At 39.0% G+C, this 19864-nt stretch overlaps 1 protein-coding gene across 1 annotated transcript in view; it reads right to left on the bottom strand.

Moving 5' to 3' along the window:
- LOC121442018 (cyclic AMP-dependent transcription factor ATF-6 alpha-like) overlaps window positions 1–19864 on the bottom strand; it is a gene marked incomplete at its 5' end in the record, with an annotated part of 174219 nt that overhangs the window by 81994 nt on the left and 72361 nt on the right. Inside the window, 5 exons of the mRNA XM_041643453.1 lie at window positions 1271–1385; window positions 2734–2801; window positions 6681–6780; window positions 7371–7484; window positions 15275–15406. Coding sequence (XP_041499387.1) covers window positions 1271–1385; window positions 2734–2801; window positions 6681–6780; window positions 7371–7484; window positions 15275–15406 — 529 coding nt within the window. The remainder of the gene's footprint in view (window positions 1–1270; window positions 1386–2733; window positions 2802–6680; window positions 6781–7370; window positions 7485–15274; window positions 15407–19864) is intronic.

Below are 19864 nucleotides of genomic sequence, written 5' to 3'. Positions count from 1 at the left end.
TCTGTATGCCGTAAAAACAATTGGTTAGTAAAGAAGCTGCTTTGGGCCTACTGCAGCACAGAATAGGGCAAGGTGGGAATACCAAGCAGAAAGAGGAGGAGAAAGTAGGCAGAGTCAAAGAGAAGCCATGTAGCTGCTACAGGAGACAGACACCAGTTGCTGGACAGAACCTTACCGGTAGGCCACAACCACATGGCCATACACACATAAATAGAAATGGGTTAATTTAAGATATAAGAGCTAGCCAATAAGAAGTGTGAGCTAATAGGCCAAACAGTATTGTAATTAGTACAGTTTCTGTGTGATTATTTCAGGTCTGGCTGGCCAGGAATGAACAAGCAGCCTCCGCCTACAGTTGTGGTTGTGTGAGCCCCAGCTTCCTGCTGCAGCCACCATGATTGCACCTTGCTGCTCTCATTCCAGCATCATGAACTCTGGAACCATAAGCCCAAATAACTACTTCTTCCATAAGCTGTCTTGGTTGTGGGGTTTTATCACAGCAACAGACAGTAACTAATACAGCCTCACATGCACATACCAACATATACAAGTAATCAATTAAAAACAAAATTGATCTAAAAATGGCTTAGGATACAAATGACTGAGGAGTTCCAACCATGTCTGCTTTCCTGGTTAATGTACAGCACTCTAACGGACTGTCAGATGGAAACCCTATGGAGAATATATTGTCACATTATAGGGAAAGCAGATGGGCTGTAAATGCCTGTGCTTTTTCATGTGGTCTAACATTTAAAAATGCTAGTATATACATTTGTGCTTGCACAACCTGACATTATTTGACACATTCTTCAAGGAATGCAAACATTTAATGAAGAAATAAGAAAGGAAAAAAGAAACTTGGGAACATAGGTCTAAACACTCTACAGCTGACAAATTAATCAGCCTCCATTTCAGAAGTCTGTTCCTTAATTACCAAATGGGCATTGGCTTAAAACCCATAGTAGAAAATGACGTTTTCACTTTCCCTTTGGTTAGAAACAAACAGTAGAGTACAGTGGTGACAGGAATAAAAAAACAAGGTGTAGGTTGTGTTTTCTAAGGCACAAAATGTAGCCTGACATCAGTGCCATGCTCAGCGTCTTCAAACGCTGACCAGCTCGGTCAATTGCATCTGTCACAGCGCTCACTCACGCTACTGACTCCAACCTGCCTCCTGCCTACCTCTGGACCTTCTACAGGACTCAGGCTGAGGCCTTATACACACCAGACACTCAAAAATATTTGTTTCCTTCTTTCAAAATGAACTTACCCTTCGAAATGACACAACGTAAAATGTGTCCCCGCGCCTGCGGATGGCTTCGAAGAAGCCTTGGTAACTTCCTGGTGAAGCATAATACACTTGCAGCTCATTCCCGGAATTCCTGCTAAAGGGAGAAGATAGAAAATACCATTAATATTCAAACATATTGAGAATTCCTTCCATTCTAATTCCATTCTTAAGAATCTCTTTCAACCAAAACAGTAGCACTTTTAACAACAATTTTTACTTTTTAATCTTTTTTTAATTGGTACATATTTATGGGGTACCATATAATGTTCAGCTACATTTGACTTACGCAAATGATATGGTCTTATTGCTATTGTTGCTTGGGGTGCCTGGAAGATCAAACATGAGGTCTCACACCTGCTGCACTAACCGGCTTGGTTCACAGCACAGGTCAGGAAGTGCTATGACTACAATTCCGCCCCACTGCAGTTAGCCCCTTAGACCTGACTTTCTAAGTTACATTCGCCCGGCTGACATCAGAACTGCTGGATATTGTACTCTCCTGGAATCTCTCAAACTCTTCTGTAGTACTGTGTAGTAACAAGAGATTGTTTTTAGGTCAAACAGACAGAGTCTGAATCTAGTTCTACCACTTAGTTCGCTACTTTGAAAATTATTAAAAACAAGCAAAAAAAAAAAAAACTCCCCATCCTTTTCATATATAAAATACACTTTTGAATCATTATATAAATTTAAAGATAAGATTATGTAAAGCACCCAGTCAGGGTGGACAAGATGGCTCATTGGGTAAAAGTACCTGTCACTCAAGCCTAATGACTGAGTTCAATACCCAGAAGCCATATTTAAAAAGCTGGCAGAGGCAGGTGGATCTCACAGCCAAAGCTACACAATGAAACCCTGTCTCAAAAAAACAAAACAAAAAGCCGAGCAAAGGACACAACTGTAATACAGCATTGCTATAGCAATGAGAGAGGTCAAAAAGAAGAATCATCTAGAAGACTGTGGGCCAGCTAGCCTGGAGTTCACAGTGCAACAGAAACAAAAGAGTGACCCTGCATTAGGCAGAAGAGAGAAAAACTCCCCAGAGATTTTCACCGACTTTCCTTTTCCTCTGACTTAATTACACATATATGCACACACAAAATAATAGTTTTTTAATGTGACCACTAAGCAAGACACCTACAAAGGAGAAAAGGCAATATCTCTCTCCCTGAGGCTTATGAAACTGATAAAAATCACGAACAAGAAAGCAATATGCACTTAGGATTTTCAGTAAAATTATGAGTGAAAAACATTCTGATTAAATCTGTATTTAAGAGATTGGGAGAGGTGATCTTTTTATTGGGATTGCTAATTGGTAGTATATATTAATTTGAGCGGATATAAAAGTCATAAAGGAGCACAAAAAGGAGGTGTGAATTTCAACTTCACTAAAATACAATACAGTTCAAGCTGTTTGGCCAAGAGCTTTGGCATCTTCTTACCTGATGCTTGTGGTTTCTGTGTACTGGACAGCCATCAGTTGAGAATTTGAGCCCTGCTCCAGAGCACCCTGGAAGAGAGAAAGAGATTTAGAAAATAAAACAAAAAACTTCCAATACTGACTATATGTGATTTGTCATTCAGAATCCTTCGGGTCATACTGTAGACTCAGAATATATCTTACGCAGTCTTATAAGACATTTCAGGCATTTCCCACAAAGTTTACAGAAAGAATGAGAAAGTTCAGTCCAACCAAACTGAGTTTTATGACCGAATTGTACAAGTATAACTGGGCATGTAACAACTTTCATTTGTCAAAAATTATTATGCTACAAGTTTTTAAGAAATAGGAAAGGCTCAGAACGAAACAAGATTTCCACTGTTTACCAATTTAACACATGCCTATCACACCTATCAATTGTATGTCATGAAAGGCATCTAACCCACGACTCTCTTGGTCAGAGAACAATTCAGTGTGGAACCATTATCAGTGGCCCACATGTTAATACTAGAAACTTCTAGCCGGGCGATGGTGGCGCACGCCTTTAATCCCAGCACTTGGGAGGCAGAGGCAGGCGGATCTCTGTGAGTTCGAGATCAGCCTGGTCTACAGAGCTAGTTCCAGGACAGGCTCCAAAGCCGCAGAGAAACCCTGTCTCGAAAAAAAAAAAAAAAGGAACTTCTATTTCACAAAACAGCATTTTCTCTGTCCTCTCTCCTCTTAAATTTTCTGGAATTTTTATAAGCTAATCTTCAGGAGAGTCTTGTAAGGGTTTCATAATTCAAAGGTACATTACTATAATTCCATTACAAAGTGACCTTATTGTTACTTTACAACAATAAGTATTTTTGATATATAAATAATAGTCAAATCATAAATGTCCTGAAATGTATTAATTTACTATGTTCATACATCCATGCTTATATGAAGTATGGCTTCAGAATTAGATATCTGCTTTCCTTTAAGAGGCTCAGGGGTTTAGACTCCACCAGTAAGACAAACTTGCTCCAGATGCAGAAGAAGAGACCGACAGTACCCTGTCCCTCTGGCTGTGGAGGCAGCTGATGTGCACAGTTTAGCAAATCAGTGTGCTCTGCAGTGCAAGGCTAGACCAATGCCAGGAAGCAGCTTTGGGACTGCCAGGTCCCTACAGCACTGGCTGGGCCTGCCTATGCCCTCAAGGAGACCTAAGAACCAATAAAGCTGCAACAGTAGGCAAAGAAGGACAAAGAGGCTCAAGAAAGCACATTCAGGATAATCATAGACACAGACCCTCACAAGTCAGAACTTAAGCTCAACTACACAAATTTTAATTATCTATGGCTAAAAACAGTTGCACATGGTTAAAGTCTGTGCTTCTTGATATCCTTTTAATATGCTTGATCATATTATATAACATTTCCAAATAAACATTAAGCTTTGCCTCCCATGTGTGCTTTCCTCCCTCCCTCTACTCCTCCCTGTCTCTCTCATCCTCTCCCCAACCCCAGACAGAGCCTCACTTTAGCCCTGTAACCCAGGCTAGTCTAGAACTCATTACAGGCTGGCCTCAAATTAATGATGATCTTCTTGTCTCAGCTTCCTGGGTTCTGTGACTATAGATGCAAGTCACTGCCACCATACCCGGATGAAATATCTCTCTCTCTCTCTCTCTCTCTCTCTCTCTCTCTCTCTCTCTCTACGTCCCTCCCTCCTTCACCCCTTCTTTCCCTTTCTTTCAAGACAGGGTCCCACTATGCTGCCCTACATGGCTTGGAACTCATATAGCCTAGGCTGGCCTCAAACTCACAGAGGTCTGCCTGCCTCTGCTTCTCCTGCTGTCGAAGCGCCAGCATGTGAGCACCACCATGCTCAGCAAGATGTTTCTATCAGCACCTAAAGCAAACATGCAAACCAGGTGAAAATTTTTATATCTGAAAATAAAACCTCTTTCTTGTCTCTTATTCTCTACCCCACAGATGGAGATTTCTCTACAATCAGCTCCATTTTTCCATGTTATTTTCCCAGGTTCACTTCATCGGGCTTTTGTACAACCATAGTGAAGCAGCCATCCTGGCCACCAGTGAGTTCTAATGGGAAGTGTTGACAGTAATCATCTTCATTGTTCCCCGGGGCCATTGGCTGGGCTGGGGCAACACTGCCCTTTACCACTCTCCATCTTAGTGCCCAGCCCCTTTCAAGCACTGGTTCTGTTGTAGCCCACACATGGGCAGTGCCCAACACTGAGTTTATCACTGTTCTCTCTCTTCTTTAGTTTCACACTGGGAAGCACCACCCAAAAATCAAACATTTAGCCTCAACCTCTCTCCTAAGTCCAGACTTGGATATATGATTGTCTACTAGATGTCCTCAATCAAATGTCTAAAATTCATATCTAAAGTTCTTGACTCCTGTTTCTAACTCCTTCCTCAGTCTGTGTCTCAGTAAATGGCATCACTATTAATCCAGCACTTAAGACAAAGAAATCATCACCAATTCCCTTTTATTTTATAGCAACAATTCCTTAACAGTTTTACTTTCAAAATATATTTGGATTCCCATTCTTTCCTTTACCTTCATATCTACCATAACAGAATAGACCCAAAGATCTCTCATTTGGGCCACTGACATGGCATTTTAGCTGACCCACCTCCTTCCACTCACTCCCGTCAGTCTACTTTGGCAGCTGAAATGAACATCTTTGTCTCTTTGTTTTTGTTTTATGAGATGAGGTCTCACTACATATCTCAGACTAGTCTTGAATTCACACTCCTGCCTCTGTCTTCCAAGTTAACTAATGAGTTCTACCACTCCTAGCCAAAATGATCTTTCAAAAACATAAATCAGATCAAGTCATTCCCCTGAGCAAACCCAGCAGTGGAGCCCTTAACACCTAGAATGAAATCCAGAGTTCACACCAGAGCCATGCTGTGGTTGAGCTCTCACCTCTGCAGCCTCTGATGTCTGACCTCCCCCCCACCCCCACCCCAGCCTCTGCATCCCCTCCAGCTTTACTCAGCAAATACGCAAACCATTCCTCCTGGAGCTCTTTGCATTTGCTATTCCCGGGTCTGGCAACTGCTTCACTGCATTTCCCCCTAAATCCTGGAGCTATGAAGAATTCGCAGAAGAGATGAGCTTCTATCCCATCCAGCTGTAAGACGCTGAGGCTGTCAGAACAGCTGAATCAATGACTTTGATACAATATCTTTCTAAAGTGGAATTTCTTGAGAAAAGCCTTCTCAAGTGATTTAATCTAAAATAACCACTATTTTCGACATTTAAATTCTAATCTTCCTATCTTAATTTTTCCATAGAAAACACACTTCTCATTTTGAGTGTGTGTATGTCTATATGTAGGTACGTATTCCTTAGTTCTCCCTGGCTCATTAGCATCATCATAGTAATGTTTATTGGGAAATCAGTGTGTCAATTGCTAGGCTACATGCTTCAGAAGTAGTAACAAGTACCTCACAAATGACAGAACGATTAAAATGTCACCTCCTGGCAAACAAAGAAGCAGAACTGAAAAGTCCTAAGGTAACTAACTTGTAGTGGAACATGCCTAAGTTCAAAAGCGCCCCCATGGTGTGTTCCTCCCGACAATCTGCCATGTGTTTATAACATTCCCTTCGAAAAGGGAGGGGAATAAACATTATTATTTATTGTATTGCCTGTGCTGATAGAGAAAAGGGGCAGGAGGGAGAGAGAGACAGAGAGAGAGACAGAGAGAGAGCGCATGCAGGAAGGAGCGCCATGCCAGGAAACGCTGCTGCTGTAAGACCCAAACTAATGTGCTACAAAAGCTGCAGAGGGGTTTCCGTGGCAATGGCTGCTGCATCAGAAGCAGCCACAGTGAGGAAGGAATAAGGCTTAAGTCCCCAAATCTCCCACAGAAGAAAGCAGCTCCACTGGAAGAAGCTCCCAGCAACTGTGCTGTCATTTCTTCAGACACGAGCGGAAACAAACCTGAAGAATACGGGTTTTCTGTTGGTGATTTGTCATTCGTCTTGATTTGGTCCTTTCCACTTCGTGTCTATGAACCCAGCCTCGAAGCTCATGGTTCAACCTACAGAACAGATTAATCAAATATATTTAACAGAAGTCAACTGTTTTACTCTTTCGTTGGAAATTAATTTAATCATTCTGTAGGTCCCAAAGAGCCTAACATATCTGACTACACAACAATGCTTTCTGGTTTGAAAAAAAAAATTACTGACATTTAATATTGTTTTTAATAAGACATGCATTCTTATAAGGCAACCTCCTCAATCATGAGTTCAAAATTCAAAGAAATAAGAGCAAGTATGTCCAGAACAACATAGTCAAACACTACCTTCCTAGTGTGAAAAGAAACAAACGATGCTGTCTGCTGTGAACATTCTACCCCCAAGTGTAGCCTTGCCCTGACTTTAACATCCACTTCATCCTTTAGCTTTCAAATGAGAAACACAAACCAGGCAATCAGCACATTAAACGGACCTATCACCACCTCTGCCAGGCTGGTAGAGCAACCAGACAACCGACAATCTTACAGTATCCAACCAGTCATTCAGATTCTCTTGGCCTCTTAGTAAACATGAAGAAATTGCTTTCCTAAGTTCTGAAGCCACCATAGGAGGCCATGCAGGTGTCTCTGCAGCAACCCACAGCACTCACCTGAGAGATTCTGTTGTATTAATCAGAGGCTGACATGGAGGTGGAGGAATATAAAGCAGTGGTTCTTCAGTTAGCACCATTAAGGCTTTGTCATTTGAAACCGAATGATCATATCTGAAAGAAACACACAGAAAAATTGTTTCTGTGCATCATAAATTTTATAAAGTTTACTAGTACTGATTTGTCATTAAAACAAACATATACCAAACTGAACATATTGTGAGACAGAAATGAACATAATGAAAAAGTAAAGTATAAACCAGATGGTAGAACTATCACTTTCTGAGCTTCTAAGAGATGGCAGAGAAAAAACACTATTATTTCCTGGGCAGCGCATAGTCTGTGTCTTTGGTGAATTCAATGAACTATAGTGTTGCTGGCGTAGAGGAGGTGACACAGTGGCGAGAGGAATCAGGGAAAGAGCTAGCAGTAGACAGGAAAATACATTATTGCACGACAAGGCTTAAAGATTGCGGTCATTGTCATTCTGTGATAACAAGTTTGTGTGAAGTGGGGTAGAGTAAGACATAAAACAATTGGCAGGAAAAGTAACAAAGTTGAAAACTGAATAAAACCGTTAGAGCCATGGATGACTTTGAGTCACTAATAAACACCAGACGACAATAACTAGCTCTTCTGTTAACTTGGAAGGTTTGCTTCTGTAACTGTCACACTGCTTTATGTCACATGAATTCATACCAAGGGTGTGATAAGAAACAAAACCTAAGTTAAAAATTAGAATCTGAACTGGGTCCATTACCTATTGGTTATTTCCTCAGTCTGTATTTTACTCTATCTCATTAAGAAGTCTTAGATTTGCTCTGAATATTTTATATAAGATGTTCTGAGTTTATAATTAAATATACTAAAATACAAAATTGAACATGGTAAGATTCATGTTTTCCATTTATTCATTCAGTATTTGCTGGCTACTGTCTATGTGCTGGGTAATCCAAGAGAGAACAAGAGAAGTCTATATCCTCAAAGACCTAACAGGAAGACAGATCAAATACAAAACAACAACAGCCAGCCTATGGTACATGGCAAGCCTTAGTCTCAATTAACCAGGGGCCCGGAAAAAGCTCAGGGGTATACTGCACTGAATCCCTAACACGACAAAATAAATACAAAAGACTATGCAAACAGAAAGTCCTTTAAAGAGTGATCCATTTAGCCAAATGTTGAAGAAAGTTCAAGATGAGTGGATGACCATTAAATTTGGCCACAATGAAAACACGTGCCCCCCCCCACCCACCCACACATAGCAAGTGGAAAACTAATTTCAGAAAAAAAGCAATGATTTCTGAGTATGGCACACAGAGGAAAAGAAGTGAGGGTCAAAGTTACATGAGACATCCCCTCTACTTGTTGTACTGAGAAGGCTCTTCATGTCTTCTCTTCCAGCAATTAAGATTTACAGAGGTAAAGTGTCTGGAGTAAAACAAATGCACAGGTACTGACTATACACAGGAAGAGCTATCAGCCTAGAGCTGAGGTTCAACAGGGCCTGGTAATGCAACCCCATTCTGAATGCAGTTAGGAAGCCGCTTCTGCAACACGAACAGAGACACACACACACATGCACGCGCGCGCGCACACACACACACACACACACACACACACATACACGCACGCGCGCGCGCGCGCACACACACACACATCTGTCACATTTGTCATTGGAAAAATCACACCTTTATACTTAATAAGGACAGGAAGTCTGTAGTCCATAAGGAAAATCCAAAATTGCTTTCAAAACTATATGTTGGCTGTAATTTTCTTTCAATATGATAAACTCTAGTAATGATTTCTGCACATCTGTGCTGGCTAACTGTGTTCTTACAGTCAGAAATATAGAGAAGAAATTTTTGATTTAAAAAAAAAGTCTGATAGGAGAAACACAAGGATAGGGTGGACAGTGTTGAGGGGAAAAAAAGGGGAAACTCTAAGCCAGCAAGCAATCTGGAGATAATTAGACCTTCACTAACTAGACAGTCAGAGCTCTAGGCTGTGTGCAAACCATTCTATAAAACAGAAGAAATTTCAGCAAATAAATCACAACAGGAAAGTGCAATATTAGAGAGCTAGAGTTAATGGGAATTCTTGGGCTAAAGACAACTTGTGGCTGATGCCTTAAATGGAAACCATCCTTTCCTGTTTACTAGAAGACAACTGTCATTTAAGCCTGATGTCCTACATCTTGAGGTAATAATTATTACTGACTTTCTCTATATTACTAATATTCTTTCTTACAAGTATCCCAGTTTGGCTGATAAATTATATTGCTACAAATACAATCGTGCATATATGTACATATACTTTTAACACTGAAAAAATCTATGCAACTACAACTTGCTAGTGGCAATATGCTAACAGCAAACAAATAGAACATTTAAATGACAGGATTATTTACCCTTCTTTTATTCGGACCATAATTCTGAAACAAAAATGAGGCATTTAAAAAAACAGATTATGGTAAAGGAAAATTGAACAGCCCAATAATAAGGAAGAGGACAGAATTAGTTATAAAAAGTCCCTGCCCCATCCCAAAAGAACAAAAGTCCAGAGCTAGAAGGTTTCAGCAAACTGCGCAAGAAGCGCTAAAGTGAGCCAGATGTGGCACACACCTAACACGCCAGCTATCCAAAAGTCGAGACAGGAAGACTGTTAAGTTGAGGCTAGCCTGGCAACTTAATGAAACTCTTTGAAAAAACAAGCAAACAAAAGAACAAAAACTAATGTAAATTTGTCTCAAACTAGTCCAAAGAACTGAAAGAAAGGAAACCCTTCCAAAGTTGTTCTATCCTGACACCAAAGTCCCACAAGAACACATTCAAGAAAGGAATTCATAGACCAGAATCCCTGATTATCATAGCTATTAAAATTTTCAACAAAGTACTAGCAACTCAAATCCAAAATATCAAAAAGATTATACATCATGATCAAGTGGTATTTATTATAGAAATTCAAGGATGGCTCAATTATACACAAATAAAAAAATGTAACACAACATATCAACAGAATTGAAAACAAAAACTTTATGATTGTTTCAAAAGAAGAAGAAAAAGCATTTAGTAAAACTCAACATCCTATCATGAAAAAAAAAAAAAAGAAAAGAAAATTAGGTGTAGAGACCAGCCATATAGTTTTCTGGTTCCTTCTCCCCATCTTTCTGGGACCATGCAGGCAGGACCATCCGGGAGTGTTTTACCAATAAACCTAGATTTTTAATCTTAATCGTGGTTTGGTTTGCTGTGTCAGCAGAGAGACTTAAAATCGGGGTATGGAAACCTTTCATTAGGTATGAAAGAACTTACCTAAACACAATAAAGTCCCCATATGACAGACCAACATCATACTGAATGAGAACATCATACTGAACATCATACTGAATGAGAACATCATACTGAACATCATACTGAATGAGAACATCATATTGAACATCATACTGAATGAGAACATCATACTGAACATCATACTGAATGAGAACATCATACTGAACATCATACTGAATGAGAACATCATACTGAACATCATACTGAATGAGAACATCATACTGAACATCATACTGAATGAGAACATCATACTGAATGAGAACATCATACTGAACATCATACTGAATGAGAAGGAGCTGAAATATACACAAACCCTCTAAACTCACAAGCAAGACAAAGGTTTCTACCTTCACTTATTCAAAATAGTATTGGAAGCCTTAGAGCCAAAAGCAAGATAAAACAAGAAAGGGCCTCAAATCCTTTTTCACAGACAACAGGATTTTATAGAGAAAACTCTTGACTCCACAAAAATCAATTAGAACTGACAATCAAGTTCAGTAAGAATGTAGGGTATAAAATTAGCAGCTTTGAGGTTAGAGGGTGTGGTCCAGTGGTAGAATGACTGACTGCCTTGCTTGCATGAGGTCCATGAATAGGAAGACTGTATTACTGTGAAAGAATAAAATAACCTACTCACAGCTGCTAGAACAAATACCTAAGAACAAATTCGGTAAAGGGAATAGATAATCTGCAATGAAATTCATCAGGCACACTAGTGGAGGAATCCATGGAAGGACATCCCATGTTCATGAACTATATAATTAACATTGGTAAAATACACATACTACCCAAAGTGGTCTAGAGATCCACGTAATTCTTACCAAAATACAAGGTAAGTACTTACCAAGTGAGTTATCTCTCCAGTCCTTTATCAAAGTACAAATAACATTTGACATAGAAATAAAAACATATTCCTATAATGTGTACAGAACTACTAAAGACTCCAAACAGCTAAAGAAAGCAATGAGGGCCGGGCGGTGGTGGCGCACGCCTTTAATCCCAGCACTCGGGAGGCAGAGGCAGGCGGATCTCTGAGAGTTCGAGACCAGCCTGGTCTACAAGAGCTAGTTCCCGGACAGGCTCCAAAACCACAGAGAAACCCTGTCTCAAAAAAAAAAAAAAACCAAAAAAAAAAAAAAGAAAAGAAAGCAATGAGGTAGAAGCTGATCGGCCTCAGCTATACAGAGAGTTTGGAACCAGCATGGATACATGAGATTCTATTTTAAAAGAAAAAAAATCAATGTTATCATAACCAGAATAGCATGATATGAGGGGGGAAAACCATAAACTATTAGAATAGAACATAGAACTCAGAAATAAATTCATATATTCATAGACAACTAAACTTTCCCAAAGGCAGCAAAAACATGTCAGAAGTCTTTTCAATGAACAGTGTCAGGAAAACTGTTGTATGTACGGTAAAAAGAAACTATTCCTCTACAGATCAACAGACACATTCTAAACTCAAAAAAGAAAAAAAAAAGGACATGCTTCAAGATATTGATCTGAGCAAAGATTTTTTATGACCCTAAAACACAGACAACAAAAGCAAAATTTAAATGAAATTACATAAAATTAAAAACTTGTATAGCAAACAGAGTGAAGAACTTGACTAAGAGAAAATACCAGCATATTATTGATCCAGTAAGAAATGTATGACGAACTCAAGTGACCATAGTGTTTCATGACTGAAGTCTTTACATTCTGGGTTATACAGCAAGTTCCAGGATAACCTGGGAACTTTTGGGAACAAAACTGTGTCTCAAAACAAAGGAAACAAAAATAAGCTACTCATATAACTCAACAGCAAAGAAACTTAATCTATTTTTTAATGGATGAATAATCTGAAGCGCTACCTCTCACACACAAACAACTGTCCCCAGTCACAGAAATGCAAATCAACACCACAATGAGATGCCATCTCATGCTAATTAGAACAGCTAGTCTCATAAAACATACAATGGCAAAGTACGAGGAAGGAAACGACTCAAACCCTGTTGGTGGGAATGAAGCAGAGAGCAGCCACTGTGTAAACAGTACGCAAGTTCCTCAGAGAACTGGAAACATGACTATTTCAATTCAAAGAATCAAAATTCATGTCAAAAAGACATCTACCCACATGCCCATGTTTATTGCAGTATTAGTCACAATAGCCAAGATATGAAAATTAATCTAAGTGTCCACTGATAAAAGAATAAAGAAAACACAGATACTAATATTCATAAAACTAACTGAAATTTTGTCATTTTCACCAACATGGATAGAATTATAGACAATGCAACAAGGGAAATAAGGTACAAAAAATACCATATTTTCTCACTTATCTGCGGAAGCTAGAAATCTGCTATCACAGAGTATAGAGTATAATCAAGTATATCGGAGTCTAAGAAGATAAGGAGGAGAGAGGGACATGAAGGAGAGTCGTTAACGGGTGCCAGAGTGTGACTGGATAAGATAGAGCAGTTTAAATGTTCTACAGCACAGAAGACTAGCTATGGTTGACCACAATGCTTCAAATATTTTAACATATTTAGCACCGAAGAGTTTGAATGGTCTCAACAATATGAAAAAATGAGTATCTGTCTCAGATGATGGACACACTAATTACTCTGGTCCAATCACTATATATTATAAACATCAAAATGACAGGCACAGCGCAGTCTATAAACATGCCTGATTAAAATTCAATGTCAATTAAAATTTTTAAATACTTTTAAAAGATAGGAAACTCATGTAATAGTAGCAGTTTAAAATTAAATTTAATCATTTTTTCAAAAGAAAAATACATATAGGTGTCCTGACAACACATATAAACATCTAAAATGCAGCTCAGAACAAATTCATACTTGGAATTTTCAAATGTTTCCCAAATAATTTTTAAAATTTTTGTATTCAGTTATCAATGATAATAGCAAAAACTTCAAACTAATGGACTAATATTTGTTTAAATCTCCTATAATAAGCTTCAGACCTGCAGGTTGCTAAGAAGCGATTATCTCTTCTTACCGAGACCAGTACCTCAGATACACACAACCATTGGTGACTATGGGCAGGAGACACAGAGATGGTTTACATATTTCAAGTACTTTCATGTACTCGTCCCAATGAGTTATAAATTTCTTCAGGGTGATAAATTTCACCCTGAAAGTTGCCTAGGCCTCTCCGGTGAATGTACATCAACTGGCCACTACACTTTCCAGGAGTCAGCATTTTCAGCTCATGCTATTGCGAACACATACATGAAGGCTTCTCTTTATTACGGTTATTTTAGAATAAAGAATATTCCCATAAAGTACAAAATCAATAATTAGTTCTTATTTTTAGCAATTAACCACATTTGATCAAACACCACTAAGTCCAAAGACTATTATTCAACTTCAAACAGAGTTCTGTGGACAACCATAGAACTCAAAATTACAGAACATGAAGAATAAACCTGGGCCAATTTTGGAAAAAAAAAAAAAACTAATAAACTCTACCAATTTAAGGGACACTGTTACTACTACCAATGTCAGCAATTCAGAAATGTGACAAATTCTAACATGTAAAAAAACAAATTAGCATAAACAATATGTAATGCGTTCTAATGTCACACCATCTATCCCCTGCTATGCTGCACTGCCATAGGCCCCTCGGCTCCTCCCTCAACCTCAAGGGGAAAGGACACAGAGGAAGGATGCCTTGTGAAACTGCAGAGAGCTCAGGGCAAGCAGGTCTGTGTCATTTTCAAGCACTTCCTCATGCTGTGACAGCTGCTGCACTGTGACCTCTCTGCCTGCTGCTCAAGACTCTGGCTTGTCTCTAACAAGATCCCGAAACACACAGGGCAATATTCATGAAAGAGGATATAGCTCTAAAAACTGTACCTTCTTCTAGCTAACATACTATGAGAACTATGTTTTCATGTACATCTCTGTTTTAACATTAAGCAGAACAGAAATTTACCAAAGTATCTGTTAAATTATAAAAAGGAATCAGAAAACACGACAAATAATAATTTTACTTAATGACTACAAATAGGTTCAACCATATCATTCCGTCATATCTATTCATAGGCATAAATATTAGTTAAATTTACTAAACCATAATAGGGTGAAAAAATTAAAGCTAGTACATGTATTCTAACATATATGTATGTTAATACAAACAGATTATCTGATCACATCTCAACAAAAATCCTAAACTGGAAAAATGTTTCAAAGTAAATTTATTGTTAAAATTGATTTTAAAAATAAAACAAATTGGAGCTGGAGAGGTGGCTCACAGGTTAAAAGCACTGGCTGCTCTTTCAGAGGTCCTGAATTCAATTCCCAACAACCACATGGTAGCTTCCAACCATCTGTAATGAGATATGTCACCCTCTTCTGGCCTGCAGGCATACATGCAGACAGATACTGTATACATGATAAATAATTCTTTTCTATTTTTAAAAAATAAAAATAAAACAAATTAATGGCATCACTATTTCACTTGCTCCATTACCCAAAGCCTATATGAACTATTTACATGTCAAGTGACAATAGGTAAGATTCTCCAGTTCATTAAATCAACATGGCCAACAGGCCATCCCACCTGTAGCTGTTTTTCTGGTTGATAACATCTGATGGGTCTTGAACTTCTTTAGCGGAAAATTCTAAAAGATGCCTTCTTTGGCTTGCAGGGTTCATACTGGGCTTCACTCTCCTAGAATCCTGCTCCAGCATGCTAAAAACAACGACAACAACAAATGAATCAGTAGTTGAAATTAAAATGGCACACACATAAGCTATATCTAGCTAGAAAGCAAGCAAGATCTGCCTGTAGAGTCACACGTGCGGCAAAAAAAAAAAAAAAATCAAGGCCTAGAAACAAGCAGAGCACTGATTCCTTAAGTACTCTAGGCCTGGCATCTCGTACATAACCAACAATTTAAAAATAATTTTATAAGTATAAAAGTCTGTATTTATAAAACAATTAAACAAATGCAGTGTTTTACTTGCTTTTAAAACCCTACCACTACATTATATAAATTGCTGTAGTTTATATTCAGAGCCTCTTTCTCAAAGACCTATATGCTGAAAGCTTGTATCCATTGGGAGGTAGTGGAAACATTGGAGGTAGGGCCTAGTGGATGAAGTCAGAACACTGAGTCACGCTTTTGAAGGGGATGCTGGGAAGCTAGCCCCTCCTATGCCCTTCTCCCTCACTTTCCAGCAGCTCTGAGGTAAGCAGACTTCCATGACATGTTCCTGATAATATACTGTGTCACTACAAGCTCAAAGCAACTGAGTCAAGAGACCATGGACTAAAACCTCTGAAATTAACAACCAAATAAACCTTTCTGAATTTTAAGTTGATTTATCTCAAGTATATATTACAGTAACAAAAAGCTAACACATCTGAATAGAAACTCACCTAAGTACATATAAACAATTTTTTTTTTTTTTTTTTGGTTTTTCGAGACAGGGTTTCTCTGTGGTTTTGGAGCCTGTCCTGGAACTAGCTCTTGTAGACCAGGCTGGTCTCGAACTCACAGAGATCCGCCTGCCTCTGCCTCCCGAGTGCTGGGATTAAAGGCGTGCGCCACCACCGCCCGGCCCATATAAACAAATTTTAAATGCAAATATTTGAAGTAGAAAATGTTTCCAACGGGCAAATTCTTCCAATGAAGGAAGAACTGCTGTTCTCTTCTAGTGCTCAAGGACATCATTAGCCTTGCCACAATGCTAAACGGCAGCTGTGGTGGTTTGAAAGAAAATGGCCCCCAAAGATAGTGGTACTATTAGGAGGTGTGGCCTTGTGGAGAAGGTGTGGCCTTGTTGGAAGAAGTGTGTGTCGCTGTGGAGGCGAGCTTTGAGGTCTCATATATGCTCAAGTCATACCCAGTGAGACAGACCACTTCCTGCTTGCCCACATAAGATACAGAACTCACAGCTACTTCTCCAGCACCATGTCTGCCTGCATGATGCCATGCTTCCTGCCATGATAATAATGGTCTAAACCTCTAAACTGTAAGCAAGTCACAATTAAATGTTTTCCTTTATAAGCATTGCTGAGGTCATGGTGTCTTCTCTACAGCAAAAGAAACCTTAACCAACACAGCAGGCTATCAAATAAAGTTATCTAAAACTATTTATAGTCTATTTTCATTTATAAGTAAAAATTTTTATTTACTTATTACTTTCAACTCTGCCTCAGGCTTTCACTCATCAATGTGATAGGCATAAGTGTTTGGGGAAAATAATACCATAAATTAGACACATACATACACACACACACATACATACATACATACACACACATACACACATACATACATACATACATACACACACATACACACATACATACATACATACACACATACATACATAGGCAGATATACAGACAATATTGTGATAAATATAATACTTTAAGCTCATTGATCATGTGCTTAATAAATCTGGCTTATCAATATCATTTTAAATATGTTTATTTTTATAAAAGCTACACACATAACTTACATTAGTCATGATCCTGAATCAACACAGAGAATTCTCTGGGAATTAATAATAAAAGATTGTATTTCGAGAATAAAGTGGAAGGAGAAGGTAAGGCTGATGAAAAGGAGCAGTTAGGGCCCCCTGGTCTAAAAGTAAAAGCTTTTGGGGGCAACCAAGGTTTATGTTCAAATAAGCATGAATAGGCAGGAGGAAAACAAGAGGCAGATATATTTCTCTAGAATCCTTTCCTGATTTTTTATTCTTTTAGTTTCTCAATTCTTTACCACTAGAAATCACTGCCACCTTCAGTTCTCATATGGCATGTTGTTATTCTGACAAACTGCAAACTCTTCAAAGGTACACTGCCAAGTTTTGACTACTGTATAAAATTTAATTTTACAAAATTAATACTAAATTGTTATTACAATTGTATATTTCAGGCTGAATGCTTACTTAAGCAGCCATGCAATACTGCAAGCCTTGCTGCCTTGTAGAATGCCTAACGGAGAGCTGGAGAGATGGCTCAGTGGTTAAGAGCACTGCCTGCTCTTCCAGTGGTCCTGAGTTCAATTCCCGGCAACCACATGGTGGCTCACAGCCATCTATAATGAGACCTGGCACCCCCTTCTGGCATGTGGGCACACATGGAAGAAATGCTGTACACATAGAATGCCTAAATGAACCTGGAGGAAAGGCCTAGTACAATATCCAACTGAACCTGGAGGAGAGGCCTAGTACAATATCTAACTGGAGAGACCTAGTACAATATCTAACTGGAGAGGCCTCGTACAATATCTAACTGGAGAGACCTAGTACAATATCTAACTGGAGAGACCTAGTACAATATCTAACTGGAGAGACCTAGAACAATATCTAACTGGAGAGGCCTAGTACAATATCTAACTGGAGAGACCTAGTACAATATCTAACTGGAGAGGCCTAGTACAATATCTAACTGGAGAGACCTAGTACAATATCTAAGTGGAGAGGCCTAGTACAATATCTAACTGCAGAGACCTCGTACAATATCTAACTGGAGAGACCTAGAACAATATCTAACTGGAGAGACCTCGTACAATATCTAACTGGAGAGACCTAGTACAATATCTAACTGGAGAGGCCTCGTACAATATCTAACTGGAGAGACCTAGTACAATATCTAAGTGGAGAGGCCTAGTACAATATCTAACTGGAGAGACCTAGTACAATATCTAACTGGAGAGACCTAGTACAATATATAACTGGAGAAGCCTCATACAATATCTAAGTGGAGAGGCCTAGTACAATATCTAACTGGAGAGGCCTAGTACAATATCTAACTGGAGAGACCTAGTACAATATCTAAGTGGAGAGGCCTAGTACAATATCTAACTGGAGAGACCTAGTACAATATCTAACTGGAGAAGCCTCATACAATATCTAAGTGGAGAGGCCTAGTACAATATCTAACTGGAGAGGCCTAGTACAATATCTAATTGGAGAGACCTAGTACAATATCTAAGTGGAGAGGCCTAGTACAATATCTAACTGGAGAGACCTAGTACAATATCTAACTGGAGAAGCCTCATACAATATCTAAGTGGAGAGGCCTAGTACAATATCTAACTGGAGAGGCCTAGTACAATATTTAACTGGAGAGACCTAGTACAATATCTAACTGGAGAGGCCTAGTACAATATCTAACTGAAGAGACCTAGTGCAATGTCAAACTGAACCTGGGGAAGAGACAAGTGAGAAAGCAGGGAAGAAGGGTTAAACAATAAGAGTTGCATGTTTTCTTTTTAAGACTTAAAAACAAACAAACAAACACTTTTGCCTTTGGTATCAGAAATTATATTTATAACAATATGCTAAGAAAGAAGAGTTAAGAACTTCCCCTTAAGCTGACAAAATCTGTTTGTTTAGCCCCTCAGTTGTGCTCCTTGCTGAACAGAAACCATGCTCTGACCCCTTCAGGGACTCAGAGGGACCTCCCACTCTAGGAAGTCATGATGTAGTTTCAGAACTGGGCCCTATCATTACACTATACTGTTGATGACAGCTCCCCAAATGACTGATTACCTAATAAGCATGCACTAAATATCTATTATGTTCCAGGGACCTATTCTTTGGTAAATACACAAAGACAAAAAAAAAGATAAAAAACTAAGTTACTTTGTATAGATGGGTATGATTGATTAACGAGCTGATGACAGAAGAGTGGCCAGTGTCATACATAACAGGGCTAAGCAGAACGCTATGAAATATACAGGCGAGAGCACTGGACTCTACGGAGAGGCTCCTGAGACAATTCTAAATGGCAAGCAGCAAACAAATGAGCAGGAGCACGAGAGCGAGGAAAGGCATCTCACGCAAACACAACAGTTCTATGAGTGAAGCACACGGGCTCGACAGAGCATTATTTAAGGGCGGGGATGTGGCCACGGGCAGCACAGAGTGGGAAGAGGAGCATTTCAAGGGAGACGAGAGCAGCAATAACACAAGGCTAGGTATGTGTGGCCTTGCCTGCCATGCTTAGTAAGTCTAATAATTTATACAGTGAAGCAAAATCACTTTGTTCTTGTGTGAATTTATACTCTTCTGTATATCGGGCATAATCTTTCCAATGGCTGGTGGACTTTCCTGGTCTGGTGGCATAATCAGTCATCTTCATTTTAAGCATTAGTGTTATTTGTTTACTATTCATTATGACTGCCAGAAA

The sequence above is a fragment of the Microtus oregoni genome, unplaced genomic scaffold (assembly GCF_018167655.1).
Source record: "Microtus oregoni isolate MIOR12 unplaced genomic scaffold, Mior012 000086F_ref0000336, whole genome shotgun sequence".
Lineage (NCBI taxonomy): Eukaryota > Metazoa > Chordata > Mammalia > Rodentia > Cricetidae > Microtus > Microtus oregoni.
The sequence above is the reverse complement of the archived record's forward strand: the minus strand, read 5'-3'. Positions and strand labels throughout refer to the sequence as shown.